Source organism: Notechis scutatus, chromosome 14 (genome assembly GCF_049901735.1).
Source record: "Notechis scutatus isolate UNSWTSFEM ecotype Mainland chromosome 14, rNotScu1.2, whole genome shotgun sequence".
NCBI classification, from domain to species: Eukaryota; Metazoa; Chordata; class Lepidosauria; order Squamata; family Elapidae; genus Notechis; species Notechis scutatus.
This window is the reverse complement of record NC_142022.1, coordinates 4954969-4982551: the sequence shown is the minus strand read 5'-3', so window position 1 is coordinate 4982551 and position 27583 is coordinate 4954969. Positions and strand designations below refer to the sequence as shown.

Genomic DNA, 27583 nt, shown 5'->3' with positions numbered 1-27583 from the left:
AGTTGCTTCTCTCCTTGGTTAGTTCCCATCCACTGTTTCTTGTCCTGCCTTCAAAATGCTCTGGAGAATAGCTTGACTCCCTCTTCTTTGGGGCAGCCCCTGAGATATTGGAACCCTGCTATCATGCCTCCCCTAGTCCTTCTTTTCATTAAACTAGACAAAACCCAGTTCCAGCCACCGTTCTTTATACGTTTTAGCCTCCGGTCCTCTAATCCTCTTGGTTGTTCTTCCCTGCACTCTTTCCAGAATCTCAACATCTTTTTTACACTGTGGGGATCAAAACTGGAAGCACTATTCCAAGTGTGGCCTTATTACCAAGGTATTCTAAAGTGGTATTAACACTTCACGTGGTCTTGATTCTACCCGTTGACGCAGCCTAGGATTGCCTTGGCTTTTTTGGCAGCTGCAGCACACGGCTGGCTCATGTTTAAATGATTGTCCACTAGGACTCCAAAACCCATCTCAAAGTTTATTGCTATTGAACCAGACCTGTGGATTTGGTTTTACTTCCCTAAATGCTCATCAAGAATCTCCGTCCAGGGGAATAAAGGCAAATCCCACCCACCCAGAAATGCTCCCTTCAAAGTTGTTGTTTTACAGAGATTTATTGACATTCACGCTTTCAAGAGGAAGAATCCTGACCTTCGTTTTTTTCCTTTCTCAAAAAGATTAAGAGGCCCCTTTTCCCTTTTGTCCTTCCCGGGATTCCAGGCGTTATCAATTCAACCAGATGTTGTTTCCTCTTTAAAATATATATTTATATCCTGCCACCCAGCTGCACTCAAGAGCTTGGGGGAAAATAATTGGCAGTACAACAGGGGTGTAATCAGGATTTTTGGGAAAAGGCCGTACTCTGACTGGCAAAACCATCGTATTATTTAATTTTGGTTTAAAAAGGAAAAAAAAACAGACCTCTTTTACGGACACAAGCATTCTGCAACTACAGGTAGCTCTCGACTCGCAATGGTTTGTTTAGTGATCGTTCGAAGTTATAACGGCATTGGAAAAAAGTTGACTTATGACCGTTTTTCACACTTATGACCGTTGCAACATTCCTGTGGTCAAAATTCAGATGCTTGGCAAATAGACTCATATTTATGACGGGGTGGAACAAAAGTCCAAGAGGGAAGCCAGATTCACTTAACAACCATGGTGGCCAAAGATCGTAAAAGGGGATGAAAACTCCCTTAACGCATGTCTCATTTAGCAACGGAAATCCTCCAGCCCTTCCCTTTGCCCTGTCTGGGGTGAATGGGGAGGTGAGGGGGGGGGTGTCACACAACCATCTGCGACCAGAGTAATAAACCCCACGCCATAATTTGCACTCACATTCCATTTTGGCACACGCAAAAATCAAGTGGCAACGAGTTCCTCAGACCACTCTCCTTTGAAGCTCCCCCTTTGGAGTCCAAAGCTGGATTTTAGAAATATTGCTCATCGGAAAGGGGGGGGAAACGGGGACACCCACCCCCTGTATATATTCTATCGAAATTCAAAGCCCCCTCCCCTTACGCTTCCCTGGGTAGAAGGGGAAGGGGGAAAAAACCAAGGCGCAGGACTTCGAAAAAGTGCAGCAACCCATTTCACGGCCTGCTAAACTCGGTTTAGCGAAGGCCCAGCCAACATTGTGCGCCCAAATTCTTAAAACTGGGGTATCTTTCAATCACAAAAAGGCACCCATAAAATTCCTATTTTTTCCCCATCCCCGTTTTGAATTCAAGCCTTGGCATTGTTACGAAGAAACTGGTTCAAACCTTTCAGCCAGGGAATAATACATTTTGAAATAGTTTGGCAATTTTTGTCCCCCCAATACTGGTGGGTGAATAAGTGGGATCCACCCACAACAATACACCCTAAATTTGCACCTCCTGCCCTCCAGCTCTGTTCCAATCCTGCCGTGCAGCGGCTGTCACTCAACACGGCTGCAGTTTTTATAATATTTTGCCCCCAGGGGTTAACTTTTCCGTAGCTTAACCTGTTGGGTTGTTTTATGTACGATCCCACCATCGTAATCCCAAAAATTCAGAACAAAGGATGGATGCAGTCATCTTTAAAAGTCCTTTTTGGAGTCAGGGATCCCCAGGGATCTCTTGGTGGGATCTGTTCCTTTTTTTGCAGGAATTAAAACAGGGAGTCAAAAACAGTGGATAGAAATGTCCCAAGGAATCACACACCCCTTTTCCCCCCCCCCACCCACCCCCAGATCCTATCCAAATTCAGGCTATAACTAGATTCGTGAACGCCGGTTCCGGGCAGCGAGAATAAAACTAACAAAATGGGGATTCTTTTCCTTGCAAAGTTCCCAGCAAATTGGCAAACTTGTCAGTCAGATTCCGAGCTCCATTTTGCCTGCAGGAAAACCAAGAGTGCAGGCAGATTTCTCCTCTTTCCTTTCGCCTTTGCCCAACAACCACCCTGCAGGGTAGGCCGTCCCCGAGGACATGCCGAGAATTTTCTGATCTGGATGCGAGGAAGTCGGAAAGGCGTGCAAAGAAAACTCACAATCCCAACGGCCTTTTGTGTTTCCCCGCTACCAAGCAGACCAAGGGGTGCCTTTTGAAAGACTCCTGTGAGACCCCCAAACCTTGCTACTCTCACTCAAGGGGGGGGGGTGGAAACAAGGGGGAATTTAGCCACAAAAAGTCCTCATCATATTTGAGAAGGAGGCGACGATTTTTGCTTCTTGGACCATCCTGCTTTTCCTGTCCAGCTGCCCTCAAAGGAGCTTTTCCGGCACCTGGCCTGACCCATCCAAGCGTGGTGGCGGGTTCGAACTATCCCCAGAAGAGATCCCTTTTTTTGGGAGGGGGGATGTAAAATCAGAACCCCGTGGAGGTAAGCAGCCTGCCGTGCCAGCCTTCCCAAACAAGCCTTCTAAATTTAAAATCCCCGCTGCGGAGTCCTGTGTGATCCAGAAGCTGGCTGCGTTTGTGCGGCAACTCTGGCCAGCCCAGCCTTGGGATCCTGGTTAAATACAGGGAAAGCGGGGGTTGGCTTGCCTCGCCTTCCTGCCTGCCTTCCATCCTTTCCCTGCCTCCCTTCTTCCTCTCCGCGGGGTTCCCACGCTCCAGGCTGCCATCCGTCCGGTGCAGCATCCTCCTCCTCCTCCTCACTCGTCGGGCGAGCAAGCGGGGTGCGGCTGGTCGGGGCTGCCCACGCTGCCCGTGCTGGAGCTGCCGTCGCCCAGATCGCGGGGTCCGCAAGGCAGGCTGAGCTCCGACGAGCCTCCGCCCGGGCTGGGGCTGGCATCGGGTCGGGCGGCGGCGGCGGCGGCGGTGGCAGCGGCGGCGGCGCAATCCTCCAGCGCCAAGCAGAGCTCCTTCAGCTCCAGGTTGTCCTGCGCCAGCCGCTCCTGCAGCCCTTCCAAGCCGGCCAGCTTGCGCAGGCAGCCGGCCACCTCGTCGCGCAGGACTTGCGCTGCGTGGTGCCCGAAGAGCTGCCAGTGCCGGGCCAGGCGCTTGGCTTTCAGCCGGTCCTCGTCCAGGAAGCAACAGAGGTCGCGCAGCTCGCGGTTCTCCGCCTGCAGCCGCCCGTTGACGGCTTTCAGCTCGCGGATCTCGCGCAGGTGCTCCTGCAGCTGCCGGTTCACGCCCTGGATCAGCCGGCCGCGTTGCACCAGCGCCGCCAGCTTCTCGGCCTCCTCCCGGCGCAAGCGGCGCACCAGCTCCTCCTTGCTGCAGCCGGCTAGGTCCGCCTCGCTGGCCGGAGCATCGGACGGCGGAGGAGGAGGAGGAGGAGGAGGCGGAGGAGGCGGCGGTGGGCTGGAGGACCGGCCGACCGGGGGCGGCGGCGGCGGCGGCGGCGGCGCGGGAACATCGCTCGCTCAGCTCCGGTCGGTGCAAAGCGGCGCGGGGGAAGCAACCGGTTAGCCCGCCCGTGCAGCGGCATCTTTGCAAGGCTGGATGCCGGGAGGAGCGAGCCGCGCTTTTGCAGCGGGACCTCCCTCTTCCTCCTCCGCCGCCGCCGCCGGGATTAACGGGACGGATGCCCGGGCGCGCTGCACCTCCGCCGGCCGGGAGCAGGTGCAGCAAAGGGAGAAGGGCGCCTGCGCGGCGGAGGGCGGGAGTGAAAGGGGAGGAGGGAGACGGGGAGGGGGCTGGGAAAGGATGCCCTGTCGGTGCAAAGTGGGTGGGTGGGGGAGCGGGAGCGCGCGGGCGCGTGCACGGGAACGGACCGACGGCGGGGGTGGAGAAAGCAGAGCTGGGGGGGTTGTTGTTTTTAATCCCCCAAGCCGGGAAAAATTGGGGAGAGGATGGGTGGGTGGAGGGAAAACGGAGCAGGCTTGCACCCTTTCCCCGCTTGCAATCCGGATTAAGGAGTCTCTTGCACCCACCCACCCAGCCTGGGCCACCCACTCACCCCCGGCAGCCTTCTGTGGCTTGGCAAGGGGCGCGCGTGCATTGGAGGAGGAATTGTGGTTAGGGGGCGTGGGTGGGTGGGGTTTGTACCCTTTCCCCACTTGCAATCCGGATTAAGGGTTCTCCTGCACCCACCCACCCAGCCTGGGACCACCACCACCCCAGCAGCCTTCTGTAGCTTGGCAAGGCACGAGCAAGCGGTGGTTCCCGCGCAAGGATGCGGAATTGGGATTGGGGGCGTGGGCGAAACGGAGCTGACTTGCACCCTTTTTCCGCTTGCAATCCGGATTAAGGAGTCTCCTGCACCCACCCACCCACCCAGGGACCACCACCACCCCCGGCAGCCTTCTGTAGCTTGGCAAGGGGCGCGCGTGCATTGGAGGCGGAATTGGGGTTAGGGGGCGTGGGTGGGTGGGGAAACGGCTTGCACCCGTTCCCCGCTTGCAATCCGGATTAAGGGTTTTCCTGCACCCATCCACCCACCCACTCACTCACTCCGGGGGCTGGGACCCTCTCCCCCTTCCAGCAGCCTTCTGCAGCTTGGCAAGACCCGGGCAAATAAAATTGGGAAGACGGTGGGTGGGGTGCGTGGGTGGGTGGGTGGATTGGGGGAGAAAATGGAGCAATCTTGCACCCTTTCCCCGCTTGCAATCCGGATTAGGGAGTTCTCCTGCACCCACCCACCCACTCCGGGGTCTGGGATCCCCGGGCAGCCTTCTGCAGCTTGGCAAGACGCGGACAAACCGACTCCATCCGCGCTCCCGCGGCGGGATGCGGAATTGGGGCAGGGGGCGTGAGGATAGGGATCATGGAGTGGGGGTTTGGCGTAGGACGCTTGCCGGGATGGGAGGGTTGGAGGAATCGGTGCAAAAGTACGATCGGGGGTGTCGGATTCAATTTGCGTGGGAAGGAAGAGCTGGCAACCCCGGTGGGTCGTGTGAATGCGGGCAAGCCTTGCTTGAAGACACAGGATGGGCTCAATCGGTGAGGAAACATCGAGGGCTCGTGATTTCTAGGCTTGGGTCTCCGAAAGGGGCTGGAGAAAGGGTCGAGGTTGCCCCGTTCTGCGGTTTGTGTCTTGGCCCCTGGTGCAGCAGGCTTGGGTCATGTGAACTCTGCCAATGGGTGAAAGGAGAAGGTTGCAGGAACCCATTGCCTCTGTCTGGCTCCAGAGAAGTAATTTCCTTTGCATTTCTGTGGGAAACCGGCTCTGAATCATTTGGCTGGCTCACAGACACATCCTGTCTGGCAACTTTTGTGTTAAAGTGAGCATTGTCTTAGTTTGCAGGATAAGATCCCAGACCTTGATTTCTTAAAACCCAGGGTTGGTTAGACCATCACAAACCAGGTTTAGCTTGATGGGCGAGTGGGTCCAGAACTAATTTCCCCCTTAAATCTAATTTTCTATTGGTCTGTTTGCAGGGGGATAAACCGAATTCCTCTTTAGGATTGCTTTGTCAAACGCTGTTCCCTCCATACCACCAAAAAAAAGGATTTAAAAGCCAAACTAAAAAAAAAAAAAGATTTAAAAGCCAAACTTTTAAAAACTTCAGTTTTATTTTTCCCTCTGCAAATCTTTTCCTTCTTGCCTTTATCAAACTGCAGCCCCAAAGCAGGGACCTTCTTTTGACTTAAACCTGATTATAAAAGGTAAATAAAATCTCAAAGAGGTAGTGATCTATTCTTTTATACCAGAATAAATCCAGTTTGCTATCCTGGCTTGAAACCGAAGGACAATATGGCTGATTCCCACCATGGTTAGCCAAACTATAGTTTAACCTTGTTAAATTACAGGTAAACCTCGACTTACAACAGTTCATTGAGTTCAAAGTTAGAACGGCACTGAAAAAGGGACACAGCCATTTTTCACACTACAACACCATTGTAGCACCCCCATAGTCACGTGATCAAAATTCAGCCACTTAGCAATTGATTCATATTTATGACAGTTGCACTGTCCTGGGGTTATATGATCCCCTTTTGCAACCTTCTGACAACCAAAGTCAATGGAGAAGACAGATTCACTTAACAACCGAGTTACTAATTTAATGAGTGATTCACTTAACAACTGCAGAAAGAAATAGCGATAGCCCTTAGACTTATATACCGCTTCACAGTGCTTTACAACTCTCTATTAAGAATCAGCCTCTTGCCCGCAACAATCTGGGTCCTCATTTTAACGACGGAAGGATGGAAGGTGAATCAATCGAGCTGGTCAGAACTGAACTGCTGACTGGGCAGAATTAGCCCACATTCTAACTGGGAAGGAAAAGGAAGATAGCAATAGCATTTAGATTATATACCGCTTCCCAGTGCTTTCCAGCCCTCTCTAAGCGGTGTACAGAGTCAGCCTCTTGCCCCCAACAATCTGGGTCCTCATTTTAATGACCTCAGAAGGACGGAAGGCTGAGTCAATCTCAAACTCGACAGGATTGAACTGCTGACAGTGGGCAGAATTAGCCTGCATTCTAACCACTGGGAAAGAGAAGGAAGGAAGGACTTATATACCGCTTTACAGCCCTCTCTAAGCGGTTTACAGAGTCCGCCTCTTGCCCCCAACAATCGGTCCTCATTTTAACAACCTCAGAAGGATGGAAGGCTGAGTCAACCTCAAACTGGTCAGGATTGAACTGCTGGCAGTGGGCAGAATTAGAATAGAATAGAATTCTTTATTGGCCAAGTGTGACTGGACACACAAGGAATTTGTCTTTGGTGCAAATGCTTTCAATATACATAAAAGATGCATTCGTCAAGAGTCAAGAATCATCGGGTAGAACACTTAATGATAGTCACAGGGTACAATACTGCATTCTAACCACTGGGAAAGGAAGGAAGGAAGGAAGGAAGGAATAAATACCCCTTAGACTTTATATCCCGCTTCACAGGGCTTTCCAGCCCCCTCTAAGTGGTTTACAGAATCAGCCTTTTGCCCCCAACAATCTGGCTCCTCATTTTGCTCACTTCAGAAGGATGGAAGGCTGAGTCAAATTCGTAAAATGGGGCAAAACTCACTTCTCAAATGTCTTGTTTAGCAACAGAAACATCGGACTCTATTGTGGTTGTGAGTTGAGGACGATGGAGTTTTCTGCAACACGCTAAAACCTAAACTCTGCACGGAGCTCCTTTGGAGTTCTGTCCATGATCCTCCTGGCTAAGGCCGGCCTTGATTCTTAGCACGCTGCCAACCCTCTGCAAATTTCCACACACACACCTTTTTTTTTTTTTCCTGTCGGGAAAAGACGGATAAGGGAGATGCACAGGCCAAGACACCCTTTAATTTGTTTTTCTCCGGGATTGGCAAGGTTCAAAGGGATGCAAGCCAGGCCATAAACCTTAAAAGAAAGGGAGAGAGAAAAATCCGATTTATTTTTTTGACATGCCTGGGTGCCATGCCAAGTAGAACTTGGTGTCTTCCTGGTTGCTTGAGGGTTTTGACAGCTCTGGCATTAAGAGGAAAGCAGAAAGGAACTCCTGCCTGGATGGAGTCTGCAGGCAGAAACACGGGTTTTTTTCAAAATGGGGAGAACCCCAAAATTTGCTGCAAAAGGGAGAAGGTAGCAGACGGCTCTACCGGTGGAAGGCTTGGGGTGGGTGTTTATTTAACATTGTCCCCTCCATCCCATCAACACCCCAACTGATAACTAAAGCCACTGTTCTGACCTAGGCTTTCCAAAATCATGAAGCAGACTCCTTGTCCCGATAAAACCCCTTTTATTTAGATTAAAGTGAATTCCTCGCCAGCAAAGTCCCGGCAAACAGTATTTTCATGAGATTTCACAACGACGGACCTTTATCAGGCTTGGAGAGTTGCCAGGCCAATAGCTTCTAAACGCCACACCATAGCGGCAATTACTTGGCAAGAAGTCAGGAACAGATCTTCACTCTAATGAAGTGAATTAATTGTCTCCTGCTAACACCACTCTCCTTGCTCCTTTTATTCCCTATGGGAGAGGCCATTCTCTGTCCACCTGTGTCCTTACTCCGGAGTCAATCCTTGTTCCATAACTGTTCCCTTCTCCTGGCAGCTCTGTGCATGCGCACATTGGGAACAGGCTCCAGCTGTTCTTCCTCACTGATCTCTGACTCTGAAGGGAGGGCCCTGGCCCCATCTGCGCCTCCGATGCAGAGCCCTCGTAAGAGCCTTCCCCAGACTCCAGGACTGGCCCATGTTCCTCCCCAACCTCCTCACTGCCCGAGTGTGATGGGCCACAACAGCCACACACCTCTAGGCACCGCATAAGTACAGTTAGTCCTCGACTTATGACAATTCATTTAGTGACCATACAAAGTTATAATGGGATTGGAAAAAAAGTGACGGTTTTTCACACGACCATTGCAAGAATCCCAATCAAAATAGAGACACTTGGCAACTGCCGCCTATTTATGATGGTGTGGCACCGTCATTGTACTCGGTGCACATTGGCTGGGGATGATGGTCCTTGTAAGCCTTATCTGGATGATAATATTGTTCAGTTATAACACTCCTCCTGCTTTCCAAGTTAACCGGTCTGTTTCAGCCTTTCTCCAGCCTGGTGTGCCCAACCAGCATATTGAGTGGCATCTCCCAGCACTCTACGCTTGCAGCTGGGGATGAGTGGTTTGGTAGTTAGAGAAATCCCTGTTTGGAAAGGCTTATTCCGTGGATTACAAATGCAATACTTGGTTATAATGTGAGTAGCCAAAACTCCAGATGAGCCCCATGCTAAGAGAGGACAGAATAACTGATGAATAAATGAGATTTTTTATTTAAAAGCACAAAGGGATCGATGTTCTTCAATGCTCAAAGCAATGAATTAATCATGCTTCTAGTCCTCAGCTTCTAGCCGCGAAGCCCGAGGGGATCCACTTTTTTATATGCACAATGAATTAATCATGCTTCTAGTCCTCAGCTTCTAGCCGCGAAGCCCGAGGGGATCCACTTTTTTATATGCACAATGAATTAATCATGCTTCTAGTCCTCAGCTTCAGCACTATTTCCAGTCCCAAAGCCCAAAGGGATCCACCTTTTTATATGCACACAACAGTGAATTAATCATGTTTCTAGTCCACAGCTTCAGCACTATTTCCAGTCCCATAGCCCAGAGGAATCCATTTTTAAAAAGTGCACAAAACTCATTAATCATGTTACTAGTCCTTAGTTATTTTCCAGTCCCATTTTAGGTCTCAAAATATGCAAGTATGCTTTTTTAAATTTTATTTGATGCTGCTCCTTCCAGAAGGCTTAACCGCCCTAAGGAAGCCTCCTCTGAAATGCATCGGATCATAACACCCATAAGCCCCATCCTAGGCTTGTTATGACCCATCTATGAACTATAACGATGGATGGAGTTTGCGCACGCGCTGTCTCCCCCCCAAAAAACCTAGTCTCGGTTTCCATCTTTACCACTGGCAAGCGCCGCCTGACAGGCCTTCGTGCACCTGCCGCTCATGCCAGCGGTAAAGATGGAAACCGAGAATACGGCGGGGGGGAGGGCGCATGCGCAAATCCCATCCAGGCCGGCGGCGACCCGGAAGAGATTCTGCTCGTGGTGGTCACGTGATAGCGTTCCATCTAAACAGCTGCAAATGGCTGCTGGTGGGTTTTTTTTGCAGCTGGAAAGGGGAGAAATGGATATCGAGGGGGGCCGTTTGGGATTTGAGGGGCCGTTAGGGGCTTGACTGGCTCGCCTTTTTGTGCGGACGTGGGCCGCTGAACGAGACGGGGAGGTTCTATCCACCAAGGCGGGGGGTGGGGTTGTTTTGTCTTCCAAGACTTGGGTGCCTCTGAGCATGTACAGAGTGCCTCGCCTCTTCCTTTTCTCGGGGAAGCAGAATGGTTGGCGAGGAGGGAAATAAAAACACAAGAAGGGCATTCAAGAAAAGAGGAGGAAAATAATAGCTATTGTGAATATTAATCAGATTTTTAGCTCCTTCTGTAAAATAGCATTTAAAAATAAGACTTTTCCTAGAGTGCATTATTTCCTGTGATTGAATCCCCATCCCTTTCTTTGGATAAAGTTTTTTTAAGGGGTCCATCCCCCAAAATGTGTAAAAATTGAGTACGGTTTTGTCGATTTCTCATATGAACATTTTAAAAAAATTAATAAATTTAATACACCACTTGTGCTTGCTTTTGGACAAAAAGGGTTTAACCACTCTCCTTTCTGTGGTGACCAGAGTGATTTTATTTTAATTTTTTCCCCATCCTTCAGTATAATATTTTTTGGGGTATTTGGCTGTTGAATTCCTCAAACACCATAAAACACAAGAACTTACAACCAGGTTGGGAAAACTCTACAAATGTGGGAAGAATTATTGGATGCTGTGGCTGGGAAGGTCTCAGAGATGGAAAAAAAGCTTGTGGGCTAGAACCATGACTTCTCTGCTTTCCTTCCAGGCTGAGGAGTGCAGCCTGATGCCGGCAAGGGATTTTGTGCTGAAAGAGAGGGACTCCCATCAATCATGACCAGCAATCTGGACATTTTTGTGGGTAACACCACCTTGATCGATGAAGAAGTCTATCAACTGTGGCTAGATGGATATTCTGGTAAGTCTCAATCTTTCACATCTGTTGTCCGTTTCTCATGAAAAAAGACAGTTTGAAACGGTGTCTCTCAGCCATGGCAACTTGAAAATGAGAGAACTTCAATTCCCAGAATTCCTGAGCTGGTTGGGGGAATTCTGGGAGTTGACGTCCACCCATCTTAATAGCTGCCAAGGTTGAGAAATCCTAATCTAAGGCAGGGGTCCCCCACCATGGCAATTTTAAGACTTGTGGACTTCAACTCCCAGAATCCCCCAACCTGCATACTTTAAGATGGGCGGACTTTATCTCTTAGAATTCCCCAGCCAGGAGTTGAAGTTTTCCTATCTTAAAGCATGTTGGCTGGGGAATTCTTGGGGAAATGAAGTCCACCCATCTTCAAGCTGTCATGTTTGAGAAACTTTGGAGTAGATGATCTCTAAAGTCCCAATCCTGGCAACCTAGGAGAATATAAACTAGATTCTTGCATGTCTTTCATTGTAGGTGTGATGACCCAAAGGGGCGTGACACAAAAATAACCAAGTCACCAAAATAGAATAAAGTTCCTTTAATGCCTCCAACTTGGCCCCAATGTCCAATTATCTTCCGCTGGAAGATAACTCTTAACTCTTCTTAACTCTTAAAGAAAAAAGTTTACGGAGGGAGTAAATGCAGTCCACACCCGAAGTAAAGTTAATTCAAAATAAAAAAAAACCAACACAAACCACACTGAAGTTATTACTATGGCAGGCAAGGATGATTAATTGCAGACTTCTACCAGATAACAAGGCAACCACAGTTGGGAGGAAGCCAAAACACAGATAAGCTCCGACAAGAATAATGCACACTTTGCTTCCAGCACTGGGCCATGCGCAGTTTGTCCTTTTAAACAGTCCTCACAGCTGCAGCCCATGAAGGGCATCAGGGCCCCTTCCTCCCCCATAGACCACGCCATTCACATTTTTCCCTTATCTGCCTTTCCCTGTGTGCCCTAGGATGAAGAGGGGATGGGCCTGGGTCTTCCTCTGAATGCCCAGCCGGTCTGTGCCCTTCCCCAGTTTTCTCCACAACCTCCGGAGCCACACTCCCACTCCCTGTCGGCTGTTGTTCCTGTCCCTTGGAGTCAGACTCCAACAGGGGCATGAGAGTAGCTCTTTGCATGCTTTTTCTTGGCTGTGATTGGTCACACTAGCCTTAAAGCCAGGCACAAATACTTTCAGTCCATGAATCTTCCGTCAGTGTGAATCTTACTTCTTCAGAGACAAACTTTTCCCTCTTGGCTTTCCCCAGTGGATGATGCCGTCTCTCTTCGGCTGCGTTCTGGCATCCTGGAGCAGACCGGCGCCACGGTTGACGTTCTCCAAAGCGACACCATGGACCATTACCGCACTTTCTACATGCTGGAACGTCTCCTCCATTCTCCCCCCAAGTTACTGAACCAGCTGCTTTTCCAGATCCCGCCTTGCCGGCAGACAATGCTGATCGAGAGGTAGGCTTGACAAATGGGGCAGTGGAGGAAATGCCCTGTAAGCTCCTGCCTCTCCTTCTCACTCGAGAAAGTAAAAACTCTTGAAACTTAGGTGCTTCAAAAGGAACCTTTTGCCAAGAACCTTCTGCTAAGTGATAGCAGAACAAAAGCAAAGCAGACTCTAAATCCCCTCTGGCAATACAGTTATAAATAAGGCATAAAAAAACCCTCCCTCCAGACCAATGTGGATTCAGCCAATCCACAGGTGTGGAGATGTTATTGTAAGGGCAGTCCTGAGAACCAGGTAAGCAAGCATTCCCAGGGTCATCTTCCGCTGGCTTTCAGAGTGAATCAACCCACATGGCCCTCCCCCCTTTGTACACTCCCCAAAAGGTGAGAAAATCTCAGGGCGCTTAGGTGCCAGGATAAAGGTTATAAAATAGCAGTTGTCAGAGGTATAAAAAAAGAATTACATTCAAGGTGTCCCCCCCTCCCCCCAGTTGAATGGCAGTATCACTCTAGGGGTCTGTTCTGACCCAAACCTTGTTCCAAGGAAACAAACACCAAACAGAGGTAACAGCAAAACTTTTTAATGATTCTTTACGAATTCCGTTCCTTCCCGGTTAAAAGGCTGTTTCAAACTAATGGTCTCTGATAAGAACGAGCCTTGCAAGGTGGTGCAAGGCTGCCAAGAACACTAGATAAAGTTACCAAGAAATATTTCAAACACAAAGAGTCTCCAAACACCAACCAAGATACTCCGGACGTCCACAAGGCTTGAGTGCGAAAACTTCTTTGCTTCCTGCAAAGAACTCCAGTTTCTCAGCTGGCTTTTATCCCTTGAGGGAGGGGACATTACCTTGCAGCCTTACTCCTGAGTTGCCCATGCTGCTGCGGCTGCTCTTTCCTTTGAGCAGCCCTGCGTGCACGAACACTGGGCACAGGCTCCTCGGGGGCCTCTTCATCACTGCTGCCAGCCTCCACACTCTCCAGAGGCAGCATTCCACTCCCTGATGGTCCTGGCCCCATCCCTGCATCACACACAGGCTCCTCATCTGAGTCCTTCATTCTCTGAGACCTCAGCCATCCGCACCTGCTGCTGGTGAACCACAACAGGATCTGACAGGGTCCCTGGGTTGGATTTGGGCCACACACTCACTTTGTGGCAACCCAGCTATTGTTTAGAAAAGTACTATATGCGAATCCAGTCCTGTGAGTCACTGGAGGTTTTTCATGAAGAGCCACTTGTCTGCAACAGTGCAGATAGTCCTTGACTTACGACCATAATGGAGCCCCAAATTTATCTTGCTAAGTGAGAAATGTGTTAATGGAGTGTTGCCCCATTTTAAGACTTCCCTTGCCACATTTGTTAAGTGGATCATTGCAGTTCTTCAATTAGCGACACGGCTGTCTGGCTTCTCCACAGACTTTGCTCGTCAGGCGGTCGCAAAAGGGGATCATGTCACTCCGGGACACTCCCACCGTCATAAGTATGAGTCAGCTGCCAAGGTGGCTGAATTCTGATCACGTGACCATGGAACGGTCATAAGTGTGAAAAACGGTCCCTAAGCCTCTTTTGTCAGGGCCGTTGTAACTTTGAACGGCCGCTCAAGGAACTGTTGTAAGTCGAAGACTACCTGTAGTAGCAGTGTTTTATTCCTTTTCAGGTACTATGCCTTCAATGCTGCTTTTGTGCGTGAGGTGCTGGGGAAAAAGCTATCGAAAGGGACCAAGAAAGATCTGGATGATATCAGTGCCAAAACCGGCGTGACTCTTAAAAGTTGCCGCCGGCAGGTAAGTTGAGGCCTGAATTCCCAAAACTAGCTTTTCTCTTGTTTTCAGTAACTCTGAACTGACTGGGGTGAAAGGCAGATATGTTTTGCAGATGCTTGATGATCCAGTATCCTGTAAATACAGTTTGTTTGTAATGAAGGCGGGATGCAAATAAATAAAATCGGTTAGATGGACCAGGGGCTGCAACCCCAGACCAGCATGGTTTGTCTCCCAAGATGACGTAAAGCAAGGGTCTTCCAACTTGGCAAGTTTTAGACTTGTGGACTTCCAACTCCCAGAATTCCCGAGGTGACATGACTGGAGGGGGAATTCTGGGAGTTGAAGTCCACAAGTCTTAAAGCTGTCAAGTTTGAAAACCCCTATCTATCTATCTATCTATCTATCTATCTGTCTGTCTGTCTGTCTGTCTGTCTGTCTGTCTGTCTGTCTCTCTAATCAATATATCTGTTAATCATCTATATCCTCTGTCTCTAATTTATAACATCTGTAGATCTGTCTATCTTATATCTGTCTATCATCTATATCCTATCTATCATCTGTCTCTAATCAATATCTGTAGCTATCTGTTAATCATCTATCATAAGGGTCTTCAAACTTGGCAAGTTTAAGACTTGTGGACTTCCAACTCCCAGAATTCCTGGGCTAACATGACTGGAGGAGGAGAAATTCTGGGAATTGAAGTCCACAAGTCTTAAACTTGCCAAGTTTGAAGGCCCCTGATTATCTGTCTATCTATCTATCTATCTATCTATCTATCTATCTATCTATCTATCTATCTATCATCTGTCTCTAATCAATATATCTGTTAATCATCTATATCCTCTGTCTCTAATTTATAACATCTGTAGATCTGTCTATCTTATATCTGTCTATCGTCTATATCCTATCTATCATCTGTCTCTAATAAATATCTGTAGCTATCTGTTAATCATCTATCATAAGGGTCTTCAACCTGGGCAAGTTTAAGACTTGTGGATTTCAACTCCCAGAATTCCTGAGCTAACATGACTGGAGGAGGAGGAATTCTGGGAGTTGAAGTCCACAAGTCTTAAAGCGGTCAAGTTTGAAGGCCCCTGATGTAAAGCGTTGTTTTTTTCCCCCCTTCTGTTTCAGTTTGACAATTTCAAGCGTGTTTTCAAAGCCGTGGAGGAACTCCGCGGGTCGTTGGTAGAAAACATCCAGCAGCATTTCTTGCTTTCCGACCGGTTAGCCAGGTACGAAACTAAGCATGGATGATGTAATGTGCTCAAGGAAGAGTAATTAGGACTCTTTATTTTGGGCAGGGGGTGGGGGTTAGACTAGAAGATCTCTAAGGTCTCTTCCAGCCCTAGGATTCTGTGAATCCCAGAGTGTGGGCATCTAATCCACCGGAGAATTCATTGAGAGAATTTGGATCCGTCTCTGTTTCTCACACATTCTCCCTCCTTCCCTCCCTTGAGTCTACCCTGCAGAGTTTTTGTGCAATTCAAGACCTCCCTCCTCTTCATCTCTCTCTCTCCCTCTCTCTCCCACCTGCTCTTTCTCCCCCTTTCTCTCTCCTTCTCTCCTCTCCACCTCTCCCTCCTGCTATCTCTCCCTCCCTCCCTTTCTCCTTTCCATCTCTCTCTCTCCCTCCTTCTCTCCTCTCCACCTCTCCCTCCTGCTCTCTCTCCCTCCCTCCCTTTCTCCTCTCCATCTCTCCCTCCTTCTCTCCTCTCCATCTCTCCTGTTCTCTCCATCCCTCCTCTCCATCTCTCTCTTCCTGTTGTCTCTCTTCCTCTCTCCCTCCTTCTCTCCTCTCCATCTCTCTCTTCCTGTTGTCTCTCTTCCTCTCTCCCTCCTTCTCTCCTCTCCATCTCTCCCTCCTGTTCTCTCCATCCCTCCTCTCCATCTCTCTCTTCCTGTTGTCTCTCTCCCTCTCTCCCTCCCCATTCTCCTCTCCCTCTCTCTCTCCCCCTCTCTCCCCTTCCTGCTCTTCCTCCCCTCCTCCCTCCCTCCCTCTCTCGCACACACGCTACAGCACTATCTCTTCACCTTAAGACATGCGGACTTCAACTCCCAGAATTCTCCCGCTGGCCTTCCTGGCTGGAGAACTCTGGGAGTTCAAAGTCCACACCTCTTAACATTGCTAACGTTGAGACATACTGATCTAGACCGGAGACTCCAGAGGTGAGGTGAGATCTCAGTAAAGAATAACACCATTTGGTCCACGTACCCCACTCGCTGTGTGGTGTGGTCTGGCATGACAGGAAATCTGGGGTGGAGGGTGCAGAGATTTGAACTGCTGCGGGCACCCTTGCTGGAGGATGTGCTCCTGAGCACGGTCAGAATACAACACACACACACCCCACCAAAGCCGTAAGCAGGAAAAGGCTCACTCCCAAAGAAATAGAATAAGGAAATCTTATTTTTTCCCCATCTAAACTACAGCTTGGAGAGAGAGAAGCCATTTTGTGCCTTAAGCAGAAACCTTAAGCCTTTTGTGCAGCATGGACCTGCAAAACTTGGGCCGATAGATCAAGACCAGGGGTGGGATTCAAAAATCCCAATAGCCGGTTCTCTGCCCAGTTGCTGGGTGGGTGTGGTGCACAGTGGGCGTGGCCTATCAGAACTTCCCAGAGGGCCTTTTTTTTTTTTTTTTGCCTTCCCCAGAGTCCGGAGGCTTCTCTTGGGCCTCCCCCCGGGCTCCGGAGGCCTTCCGGAAGCCGGAAACAGGCCCGTTTTCCTACTTCCGGTTCGGTCCCTTTTTCGCCCCCCCCAGAGCCTCCCCGCAGACCCTACACCTACCTGCATCCAAAACGGACCACCTGGAGACTTCGGGGAGGGGCTGGGAGGGGCCAGCCAGTTGGTTCAACTACTGGTTCAGCGAACCAGATGTAAACTTAACATCAAAGATCTGGAATGTGAATTATAAAATAACCGAATCGGCGGAATATAAAGAAAACCAACATAAAATGTTGTATCGTTGGTGTTTGGCACCCTCAAGACTGGCTAAGGTTTACCCAAATTTAAAACCAAATTGTTGGGAGTGTGGGCAACAGCAAGGTACCTTCTTTCATTCTTGGTGGACATGCCCCAAAGCGGAAAAAAAAATACTGGAAAATGATTCAAACGTGGTTAGAAGAGTTAACTAAAAACAAAATTGATTTTGTCCCGGAATTATTCCTCTTAGGAATAATAATAATAAAAAAAACCTATAACAGAAAGACAAAATATCTTATATTTACATATATTAACAGCAGCAAGAATTTCATACGCTCAGTACTGGAAGAAAAACTCCATACCACCTGAAGGCTTATTAATCAAAAAAAAAAATTTAGAGTGTGTGGAAATGGATAAATTAACTATGGAATTAAAAGGGAAAGCAGACACAGAATATAATGCAGTATGGGAAACATGGTTTATTTGGATCGATAATAGGTATAAGAATAGAAAATGTAAATAATGTAAACTTAATATCCAGTTTCACCAAACCGGCCTGAACTGGCTGAATTCCACCCTGGTCAAGGCCCTTCCCTTTATCCTTGCTGACCAGCTGCCCTAGTGGTTAAGCTGCCCTGCTTAAACCCCCAAACCTTCTCCATTCCCCCCCTCTGCCCCACCAGGGACTACGCCGCCATTGTGTTCTTCGCCAACAGCCGCTTTGAGACCGGGAAGAAGAAACTGCAGTATTTGAGCTTCGAGGATTTTGCCTACTGCGCTGAGCAGATGATCGAGAATTGGACTCTGGGGGCCATGGGTAAGAGGGCAGATCCTTCAGGGCAGGGTCTCCAGCAGGAATTCAGGGACCGTGGTACCCGCAGCGAAGGATTGTTGTAGGTTTAACAGCAGCACTGACCCCATTTTCAATCTTCCTTTTTTAGTTTTAGGGAGGTTTTGCCCTAACTTGCATCGGGTTTAACCAGACAGGAAACACAACCAGATAAACTAATTCTGCTTTATTGTAAAGCAACATTAAGAGAGTCGTGCAAATCTGAAAGTGCAATTCTTTCTCCTCCCCATATAAGGTAAAGGTTCCCCTCGCACATCCATGCTAGTCGTTTTCCGGCTCTTAGGGCACGGTGCTCATCTCCGTTACAAAGCCAAAGAGCCAGCGCTGTCCGAAGACGTCTCCGTGGTCATGTGGCCGGCATGATTAAACAATGAAGGCGCACGGAACGCTGTTCCCTTCCCACCAAAATGGTCCCCATTTCCCTACTTGCATTTTTTACGTGCTTTCAAACTGCTAGGTTGGCAGAAGCTGGGACAAGGAACGGGAGCTCCCTCCGTGACGCGGCGCTGGGGGTTCAAACCGCCGAACTGCTGGCATTTCTGATCGACAAGCTCAGCATCTTAGCCCCTGAGCCACCGCGTCCCTGCCCCTATACAACCTGAGAAACTAGGGTGGGTCTCTGCCCAGCATTTGCCCGGTGCCTGTAATGCAACTGAAGGCTAAGTAGCCTTTTATCTGACTGTTCCTGGGCAGGGTCTCTGCTCTCGTCTCCTGAGGTCTTCCCCTCATATCATTACACATCCCTGCACACACTCTGAACTCTTTCCATAGATCTGAATTCTCTCCCCTTCCCCTTGGAGCCTGAGAAACTAGGGCAGGTCCCTTCTGAGCCTCCCGAACGTCTATTACTACCTACATTCACCACCTTGGGTTCCTTATCTTCTATATATATATATAAAAGTGAAATACCACTCACACATCATCACAAAATCTCCAGAACCGTAAAGCCTACAAACTTGAAATTTGGCACATAGATTTCTCTTGGCTTCTAGGTGCTCACTAAGAAAGGATTTTTCTAAATGACCATCAGAGCCATAGTATTTCCTATATTATTATTATTAACACGCTCTGATGCTAAGGAGCTCTACTCCCCCTCCCCACCTGAAAAGAAATCTCTTCCAAATGCAAAACACAAGCAGAGGAGAGGAGTTGCAGTTTCAGTTTCACAGCATCAAGCAGCTTTAGTACAGAACAGTTGAGTTAAGCCATGCCCAGGCTCATTGCTGTCTCTTTGTTCACACAGCAAATACTGTTCCAATTTCCAAACAGCCCTCAAATCTCACACACTGACAGGACGCTAGCCAGATGAATACCAATGGATGCTGGTAGGCAGAGGCAGAATTTTTTTTCTCCTCCCCAGAAACTAAGCCCGACCACATAATTTCATAGTGAAGCACAGATAATGAGCTACTAAAAGTGGAAATGAACAAACAGATCCATAAATGACTCACTTTATTTGTCCCGGCAGATACCAATGTGGACGACATGGACGTCGACTTGGATAAAGAATTTTTACAGGGCCTGAAAGAGTTAAAAGTTCTGATTGCAGATAAAGATCTTTTAGATCTGCACAAGAGGTATATGGAGGCAGGGGATGTGTGTGTCCTGGGAAGGAGATTGGCAGAATATTCAGAGTTTTGGCGCAAGGGCAGTTAGAGTTTTGCACTTTTCCCTGCAAGGCAGGTGAATAAGTTGTTAGGAGCTGGCCGGAGGTGCTGTGAATTAAATATCATTTGACGACTTTTCATTCTCTCTTGTCAACTCATAAAATATTTCTCTGGTCTTTTTAGAGTTGCCAACAGAAAGGGAGGAGGGAAAGGGGTTGGAAAGAGCAATGCTGCAGCTTGCAAACCGAAAGTGCATTCCATAAATGCTTTCAAAGATAGTAACTAGGTGACCGAAGTTTCTGCCAGGCAAAATTCTAACCGGAGAACATGATTGATGACTCTGGGCTATGGAGGTGTCCCATTGGAGAATATGAATTAGGATACACCCAGGGGATGGAGGAAAACCAGGATCAAGGGGGACAATGAATGATGTGTCTCAGAGTCGGCTACACCCAGGCAGTGCCGGCATGGTTACTCCTAATAAATCCTCTTTAAGTTTTGGAAGTTTGGCTCGAGGCTCATGATTTAAATGGGGGAAACTGCCAGAGCCCTGACACTCTCCCAAGACTTTTGAGTGGTTCACCTCAGCATCCAAGGAAAGCAACACAGCTCCTTTGGTGAGGTATAGCAAGCTAAAGGGCAGCCTCAATTCCTCGGAGAACGCTGAGGACTAGCACCTTGTCCCTCAGTTTGGAGAGAGAAAGAGCAGAACGCGCCGGGTCGAAGCAGAGATTGGATTCTTCCCTGCTAGTAGATTTTGCAAATTACAGGCAACTCCTCGAGTTAACGACTGGTCCTTATAGCAACCCGTTCAGAGTTACGACCTGCCCGATAAAGGGACTTACGACTTGGATCTGACATCCCACACAATTGTACTTTGAATGCTGAGCAACAGATCATCTTAACGCACGGTTGCTTTCGCCTGCATTTGCGCCTCAGTTTTTACCGTGGTTTTTGCCAAAAATCAGCCATTAATTTCCAATTTTCTTTCTTTTCTTTTTGTAAAAAGTTTTTATTTTTTATATGCAACAGATCCATTCCATTTCAGTCATGTGTCGATTAGGTACATATTTCAATTGATAACCATTATTAATAATATTCTTCTTATCAAACTTAACAATACAACAATAATCACATTCCCATATATATAGTATAAATGAGATCCAATATATCTATTACAGTAGTTTCTCTTATTGTTCTATGAATACATCCAATCCCTTTTAATTTGTATTTTCTATCCATTGATAAAACAAATCCCATACCATATAATATTCAGAATCTTCTTTAATGTCTAGTGTCAGTCTATTCATTTCTGCACATTCAAATATTTTTTCAATTATTTTTCCCTTTATTGGTATCCTATCACTCTTCCAGTTTTGGGCAAATACAATTCTAGCCACTGTTAAAAACATGTATAATTGATTAAGTCTTTTCTTTACCATAACCTTCTGGTACCATTCCTAGTAGGAATGTTTCAGGCTTCAAATCTATATGTTGTTTAATCATTTTTTCCAACCATGTGTGTGTTTTAGTCCAATACCTTTTAGCTTCTGTTATTAATTTCCAATTTTCAACAAACGGAGGGAATGGCTTCTGTCAGTGACTGCCACAGTCACATTGTAAAACCTTGCCAGTCGTACGGCCAACCCTGTTTTACGACTGTTTCGACTTACAACCGAAGTGGGCAGCCTCCTTTGCAGTCGTAACTTGAGGATTCTCTGTATTTTGCACTTTGGGTTTAAACCCTTGCTGGGGGGTGGCAGGTGGGGTAGAATTTCCATCTTAGAGGGTTACGCATTTGGGGAGGAAGCTTTTCACGTTTTTTTTTAATAAATATAGTTTATTAATTTTTACAATTAAAACCAGTCACAATACATACACAAATAAGCAAAAGAAAGAAAAAGAAAGAAGAGAGAAGAGGAAGAGAGGGAAAGAATTTTGAGAAAAGAAAGAAAAAGAAAGGGGGAAGAAAGAAAGAAAGAGGTTACAAGATAAAAAGGGGATACTTTTTATCTTGTAACCGCTTTTCACGTTTTAAAATAGTTCTGAAATTGTTTTAAAATAAATAAACCAGTGGAAATGGCTTGTCTCCAGAAGTTGCGAGCGCTCCAATCACTTGGGGTTTTAAGAAGTGACTGGACAGTCACTTGTCTGGAATGGTATAGGGTCTGCTTAAGCTGGGGGGGGGGGGGTTGGACTAGATGACCTCCAACCTTGAAATAGGCTCATGGGTGGGGGTTTCTCTAAAATTTCCTGAATTCTTCCTACTACTTCCTTTTTATACTTCACAGCCTGGTGTGCACAGCACTGCGGGGGAAAATCTCGGTGTTCAGTGAGATGGAAGCCAATTTTAAGGTGGGTCCTGCAGGGTCCCAGGCCCAGAGTTTGAATCCTGGCATACCTCCTTTTGTTCCCACAACCTCCTTGTTAGGTAATAGAGAAATAAAACAAAAAGTGGACAGGATCTGAATTTTTCTCCAGATTCCTGTGAATCGGGGAAATGCTTTGTGAGCTGTTATTTATTGGCTGGCCACACGGGGGAGCCATTGCGCTTTGGGGAGGGAAAAACCCACCTTCTAGTTGAACCACAAAATGTGGATTTTGTAGAAAAGATTGTTTAAAAAAATGTCTTGACCACTTTAAGATGAGTGGACTTCAACTCCCAGAATCCCCCAGCCAACATGGCTGGTTGGGGAATTCTGGGTGTTGAAGTCCACAGATCTTTTAAATTACTAAGGTTTGAGAACACTGTCTTAGAGATTCCCTTGTTTACATTTTATTTTATATATATTTTATAGATTTATATTAATATTATATTTATATTTATATATGAAGAAACAGACATCTTGTGATCTCCGGAACTAAAATTGTATTTATTATACTTAACTATGTTTTTGTCAGCCTCTGCTGACATCGTCAGAGTATTAAACTACCATTACAGAGATCTATGCCTTTATATACCATTAATCAATTTAGCCCTTGCTAAATAGGCCCTTCCAACCGCCTCCCACCTGTAATTAACTCTAGAAGGGCCTATTATGCGTACAAGGGTAACACTGATTAATGATTAATTAATAATTCCTTTATATACAGTATATAAAGGCATAGATCTCTGTAATGGTAGTTTAATACTCTGATGATGTCAGCAGAGGCTGATGAAAGCATAGTAAGTATAATAAAATATAATTTTAGTTCCGGAGATCGCAAGATGTCTGTTTCTTCTCTTACAAGTAGACCTGGAACTTGTATTTGTAGAATAGTTTGTAATATAAATATATAAATATTATATGTTGTTTAATTTTTATTTTACTTTACTTTGTTTGTTTTATTATTTTTATTAATCAAATTTGTATTTGATCTCGCCCATTTCCCTTGCAGAATCTCAGTCGGGCTTTGATCAACATTGCCTCGAAGCTCACCCACAGCAAAGACGTCCGGGATTTTTTCATTGATCTAGTGGAAAAGGTAATAGGAGTCACTTCCCAGCCCTGGGAATGTGGGTTTTGAGCTGCCTGACATTTATACTTTTTAGAACTAGGCTTCCAACTCCCATTATTCCCCAGCCAGCCTGTTTTAAAATGGTGGACTGAATTCCCCAGCCAGCATGCTTTAAGATGGGTAGATTTCAAGTCCCAGAATTCCCCAGCCAGCATGCTTTAAAATGCCTGGACTTTAACTCCCAGAATTCCCCAGCCAGAATACTTTAAAATGAGTAGACTTTCAACGCCCAGAATTCCCCAGCCAGCATGCTTTTAAGATGGATGGTCTTCAGCTCCCAGAATCCTCCACCAAGTTTGCTCTAAGATGGGTGGACTTCAACTCCCAGAATTCCCCCAGCCAGCACTGTTGGGCTAGGGAATTCTGGGAGTTGAAGTCCACCCGTCTTAAAAGTTGCCAAGATTGAGAAATACTATCCTGGAGGGCCAACAGGTTCTAAGAAAATGTGAATGAGGCTCCCTCCAATTCATCCAGGAATTAAATATTAATATTAAAGCAAGAGGACATGGTGAACTCAACGGAAGGCTCCTTTTTGCCCTCTCCCCTCTTTGGAAGAGCTTTATAGCTCCCGCTGCCATAAGAAAGTTCAAAACATCCTTAAAGATCCATCTCATCCTGGGCACCTTTTTTTTTTTTGAGCTATTACCATCTGGCAGAAGGTACAGGATAATAAAAACAAAGACAAATAATAGGCTGAAAAACAGCTTCTATCCCAGTAACTCTACTGAATTCTACTTTATAGTGCAATATTAATGCAATATCAGTGGTTTTCCATTCAGTTTTATAGGATGCGAAGGATGTGTGTTTGTGGTTTTTTTTCGTAGTCATAAATTGTACACTGAAGATGGCATTTAATGCCGTTGTATGAGGTGCAATGACAATAAAGTCAACTAAACTTGAGGCCCTGCACCGAATCCACTCAGATTTTATTCGAGCTGCCTCTGAATTTGTGGGATCTGGGATCTTCCTCCAAGTCTCCCCCTCCTTCTGGGATCGCAGCCTCTGCCCCTTTTCCAAACCTCGCCGGGGGTTCAAGCCCAACCACTCCTTTCCAAGACTCGTAAATTATTACTTTTCCTACCAGGAAAATTTGATTTATTTTTAAAAATAAATTCATTCAGCGTTTTAACATTTAAAAACAAATTTCCACACTTTACAACATTACAATAGCAGTGTTTATACTGTAAATATCTTCTATTAACGTGTTATACATCTCTATATTTGCTTCTACGTCATTCTAGGCATTTTGTACATGCATACGTTTTTATTTACATTTATTTACACGACAACCTTGTTGTTTTATGGTTTTGTAGTATGACATAAACCATTTGACACCTTTGCGTCTTCTTCTTATCCATTTGTACCAAACATCCCATATTTTATAATATTCTCCTCCTTCTTTATCCTTCAATAACTTTGTTAATCTATCCATCTCTGCACATTCATATACTTTATTAAATAATTGTAACTTCTGATTTTTATTCTCTTCTCTCTCTTTTTCCCCCCCCCACAAAATAGTTTGTAGAGCCGTTTCGGTCGGACAAATGGAGTTCCAATGACGTGCAGCTTTTCCTGACCCACTACACAGCCAGCGCACACTCGTTGGAAGTGTTCAGGTGTGTAAAGCGCCCCTCGCACGCTCCTTTGCTTTCTTGCAGTGCCCATAGTCCTCGACGTATGACCTCCATCGAGCCCGAAAATTTCAGTTGCTAAGCGAGACCCTGGTTGAAGTGAGTTTTGCCCCGTTTTACAACCTTTTTGTTGATAAGTGAATACCTGCTGTTGTTAAATGAGTGACAACAGTCGTTAAGTGGATCTGGCTGCCTTCCCTGGACTTGTCAGAAAGGCACAGAAGGGATTGCCAGGACACGTCGTAAATGTGAGTCAGTTGTCAAGCATCCAAATGTAAATCACGTTGATCGTGGGGGTGCTACAACCGTTGTGTGAAAAACAGTCGTAAGTCACCTTTTCCAGTGCCTTATAACTCTTTGAACGGTCACTAAATGGACTGTTGTAAGTCGAAGACTACCTGTATTTGCACAGTTTCTCATGTCACAGGAAATCCTCAACTTACCACTAGTCATTCAGTGGTCGTTTCAAAGTTACGACGGGTCTGAAATACGGGACTTATGACCCAGTTTCAGAGTTCTGACGGTCGGGCTCCCTCCTGAGTCATTATGATCGACCTTCGGGCCCTTAGCAACACCATCTGCATGTCCAGCCGTTTGCAGCACCCCGCTGTCACATGATCACGGGGACGCAGTGACGGTCATAAGTCTGAGGACCAGCTGTAGATCACTTTTTTCCCCAACTTTGAACGGTTGCTAAATAGATCCTAGTAACTCAAAGGACTGACAGAATTTTTCCTCGGTTGAGCAATGTTATCTTCGACAGGGAATTTTTGACTTAACAGCCACCACCGAGCCCAAAAAGTATGATGCTGCTAAGCAAGACACGGAGAACGGAGTTTTGCCCTATTTTTAGGCCCTTCTTGCCTCAGTCATTAAGTGAATCCCTGCAGTTGTTAAATTAGTCACAGTCATTAAGTGAATCCGGCTTCCCCGTTGACTTCGCTCGTCGGAAGGTCGCAAAAGGGGATCTCAGGACCCCAGGACACGGCAAACCATCATAAATACGAGTCGGTGGACAAGAATTTTGATCACGTGACGAAAGGGAGGCTGCAATGTGTCCGGATTCCAGCAATCGCCCTCATTAAATCATGATTCTCGAGCCAAACTTCAAAAAACTCCAAAGGATTCATTAGAGGCGACATACTGGCCCTGTCCTGTGTGAAGCCAACTCTGGCCTATGTCATTTACAGTCCCCTGTGACCCTGTCTCCTCCCTCCCCACTGGGTGTGTCATAAATCACATTCTCCAATTGAGCACATTCACAGGCTGGGTGTCATCAATCACGTTCTCCAATTAAATATATTCGCGGGCAAAAACTCTGGTAGTTTAGTTACAATTTTTTAAAGCTAAAAGTTGGAATGTGCTTTCGCTTCTAAACTGCTGCCCTGCTCTTCCAGATTTCCTTCCTCCTTTCCCCCTCCCTTTTCTATGGCAACTCCTAAAACAGGCATAGGAATGATTTATGAGTTGACACAATGGTTTTAAGTGTGAAAAACGGTCCTAAGTCACTTTTTTGCCCTGTTGTAACTCTGAACCCTCACTAAATGAGCAGTTGTACGTCGAGGACTTGCCTGCATTTATTTTCAATTCTCTTCACCTTTTCAGACCTCTGACTTTCTCCTCTTGCAGGCATCAAGCACTTTGGGAACGGTACATGGGCACCCTCAAGGCCTGCCTACTGAAGATATACCATGATTAAACCCCACCATTTTTGATTTTTTTAAAAATTGGGGAAAAAAAACCCAGATGTTCCTATTTATTTCGGGTGGGACACCCTCAAGGCCAAAGTGCCTGCTCTCCTCGCACCTGGGACCCAAAGCTCATCCTTCCACTCCCCCTTATCGTTTTTCACAATGAGGACTAGTCAATTATTTTGACTTGTTGTTTTGTTTGTTTGTTTTGCTCGGATGAAATAAAGAATCCGTTTCATCCCAAGCTGGAACATGGCATTGATTTTGGGCTGGCTGGACATTTTACAAATCTTAACATTAACAGTACAGTGACATCTGTGATGACCCAAAGGGGCGTGGCACAAAGGCAACACAGTCAAATAAGCAGGAAGAGTCCCTTTAATTATCTCCAACTTTGCCCCCAATGTCCAGGTTACCTTCGGCTGGAGAAAAAAACTCCCAGGAACAGCCTTTAAGTGGAGGAAATTCAGTCCAAAAACAAAGTACATATAAACTGTAAATAAAAATCTAAACAAACCACGCTGCAGTAATTAACTTGACAGGGCAGGGGAAGGAATTGCAGACTTGAAAGCCCAGCCAAACACACACAGTTGGGAAGACGGCAGGAACCCAGATAAGCCTCAACGATACCAGATATTTCATGTTTTGCTTCCAACAACTTGCTGTGTTCCTTCCCTTTTTAAACACTGTGTTCCCAGCTGCAGTTAATGAAGGGAATCAGGGCCCTTTCCTCCCCCATAAGCCATGCAATCCATGTTGCTCCCTTCTCCATTCCTCCCTACATGCCCTAGGATGAAGAGGGGGTGGGCCTGGGTCTTCCTCTTGAACTCCCTCTCCCTTGTTCTACCTCTTCCCTGCTCTGCCCAGCCAGACTGTGCCCTTCCCCAGTTTCCTCCACAGCCAACAGAGCCACAGTCCCGCCCCCTGTCAGCTGTTCGTCTTTCTCCTTGGATTCAGACTCTGACAGGAACATGACAACATCCTTATTTCATATATACATACATACATACATACATACATACACACACACACACACACACACACACATTTATGTACATTCATATACTTTTGTCTACGATTTTCTTATCTCTATTATTATTATTTCTATTCATCCATTTGTACCAACTGTCCCAAACTTGGTATGACTCTTCTTTATCCTTCAGTTTTAACGTAAGTTTATCCATTTCAGCACAATCTAAGATTTTTTGAATTACTAACTCCTCCGACAGCGTATTCTTTTGTTTCCAACATTGCACGAAGGCTATCTTCGCTGCTGTCAATAT

The 27583-nt window shown here is 46.6% G+C and overlaps 2 protein-coding genes across 4 annotated transcripts; one reads left to right on the top strand and one right to left on the bottom strand.

The window, feature by feature from the left end:
• Positions 1 to 586: 586 nt before the first annotated feature.
• CCDC85B (coiled-coil domain containing 85B) lies at positions 587 to 5111 on the bottom strand. Its single transcript, XM_087943702.1, has 2 exons — positions 5039 to 5111; positions 587 to 3822 (listed from the first exon to the last, which is right to left on the bottom strand). The coding sequence occupies exons 1-2, from the start codon at positions 5109 to 5111 to the stop codon at positions 3110 to 3112; spliced, it is 786 nt and encodes a 261-aa protein (XP_087799828.1). The 3' UTR covers positions 587 to 3109.
• Positions 5112 to 9885: 4774 nt separating this feature from the next.
• Positions 9886 to 26544, top strand: FIBP (FGF1 intracellular binding protein). 3 transcript variants are annotated; one of them, XM_026687574.2, is made up of 11 exons: positions 9886 to 9933; positions 10735 to 10884; positions 12151 to 12349; positions 13996 to 14122; positions 15236 to 15336; positions 17707 to 17840; positions 19342 to 19450; positions 21772 to 21835; positions 22859 to 22945; positions 24497 to 24594; positions 26239 to 26544. In XM_026687574.2, the coding sequence occupies exons 2-11, from the start codon at positions 10800 to 10802 to the stop codon at positions 26306 to 26308; spliced, it is 1074 nt and encodes a 357-aa protein (XP_026543359.2). In that variant the 5' UTR covers positions 9886 to 9933; positions 10735 to 10799; the 3' UTR covers positions 26309 to 26544. The 3 variants fall into 3 exon arrangements, with proteins under 3 accessions (XP_026543359.2, XP_087799653.1, XP_087799654.1); XM_087943527.1 differs by having other exon boundaries at positions 9886 to 10129; XM_087943528.1 differs by having other exon boundaries at positions 9886 to 10241.
• Positions 26545 to 27583: the final 1039 nt, after the last annotated feature.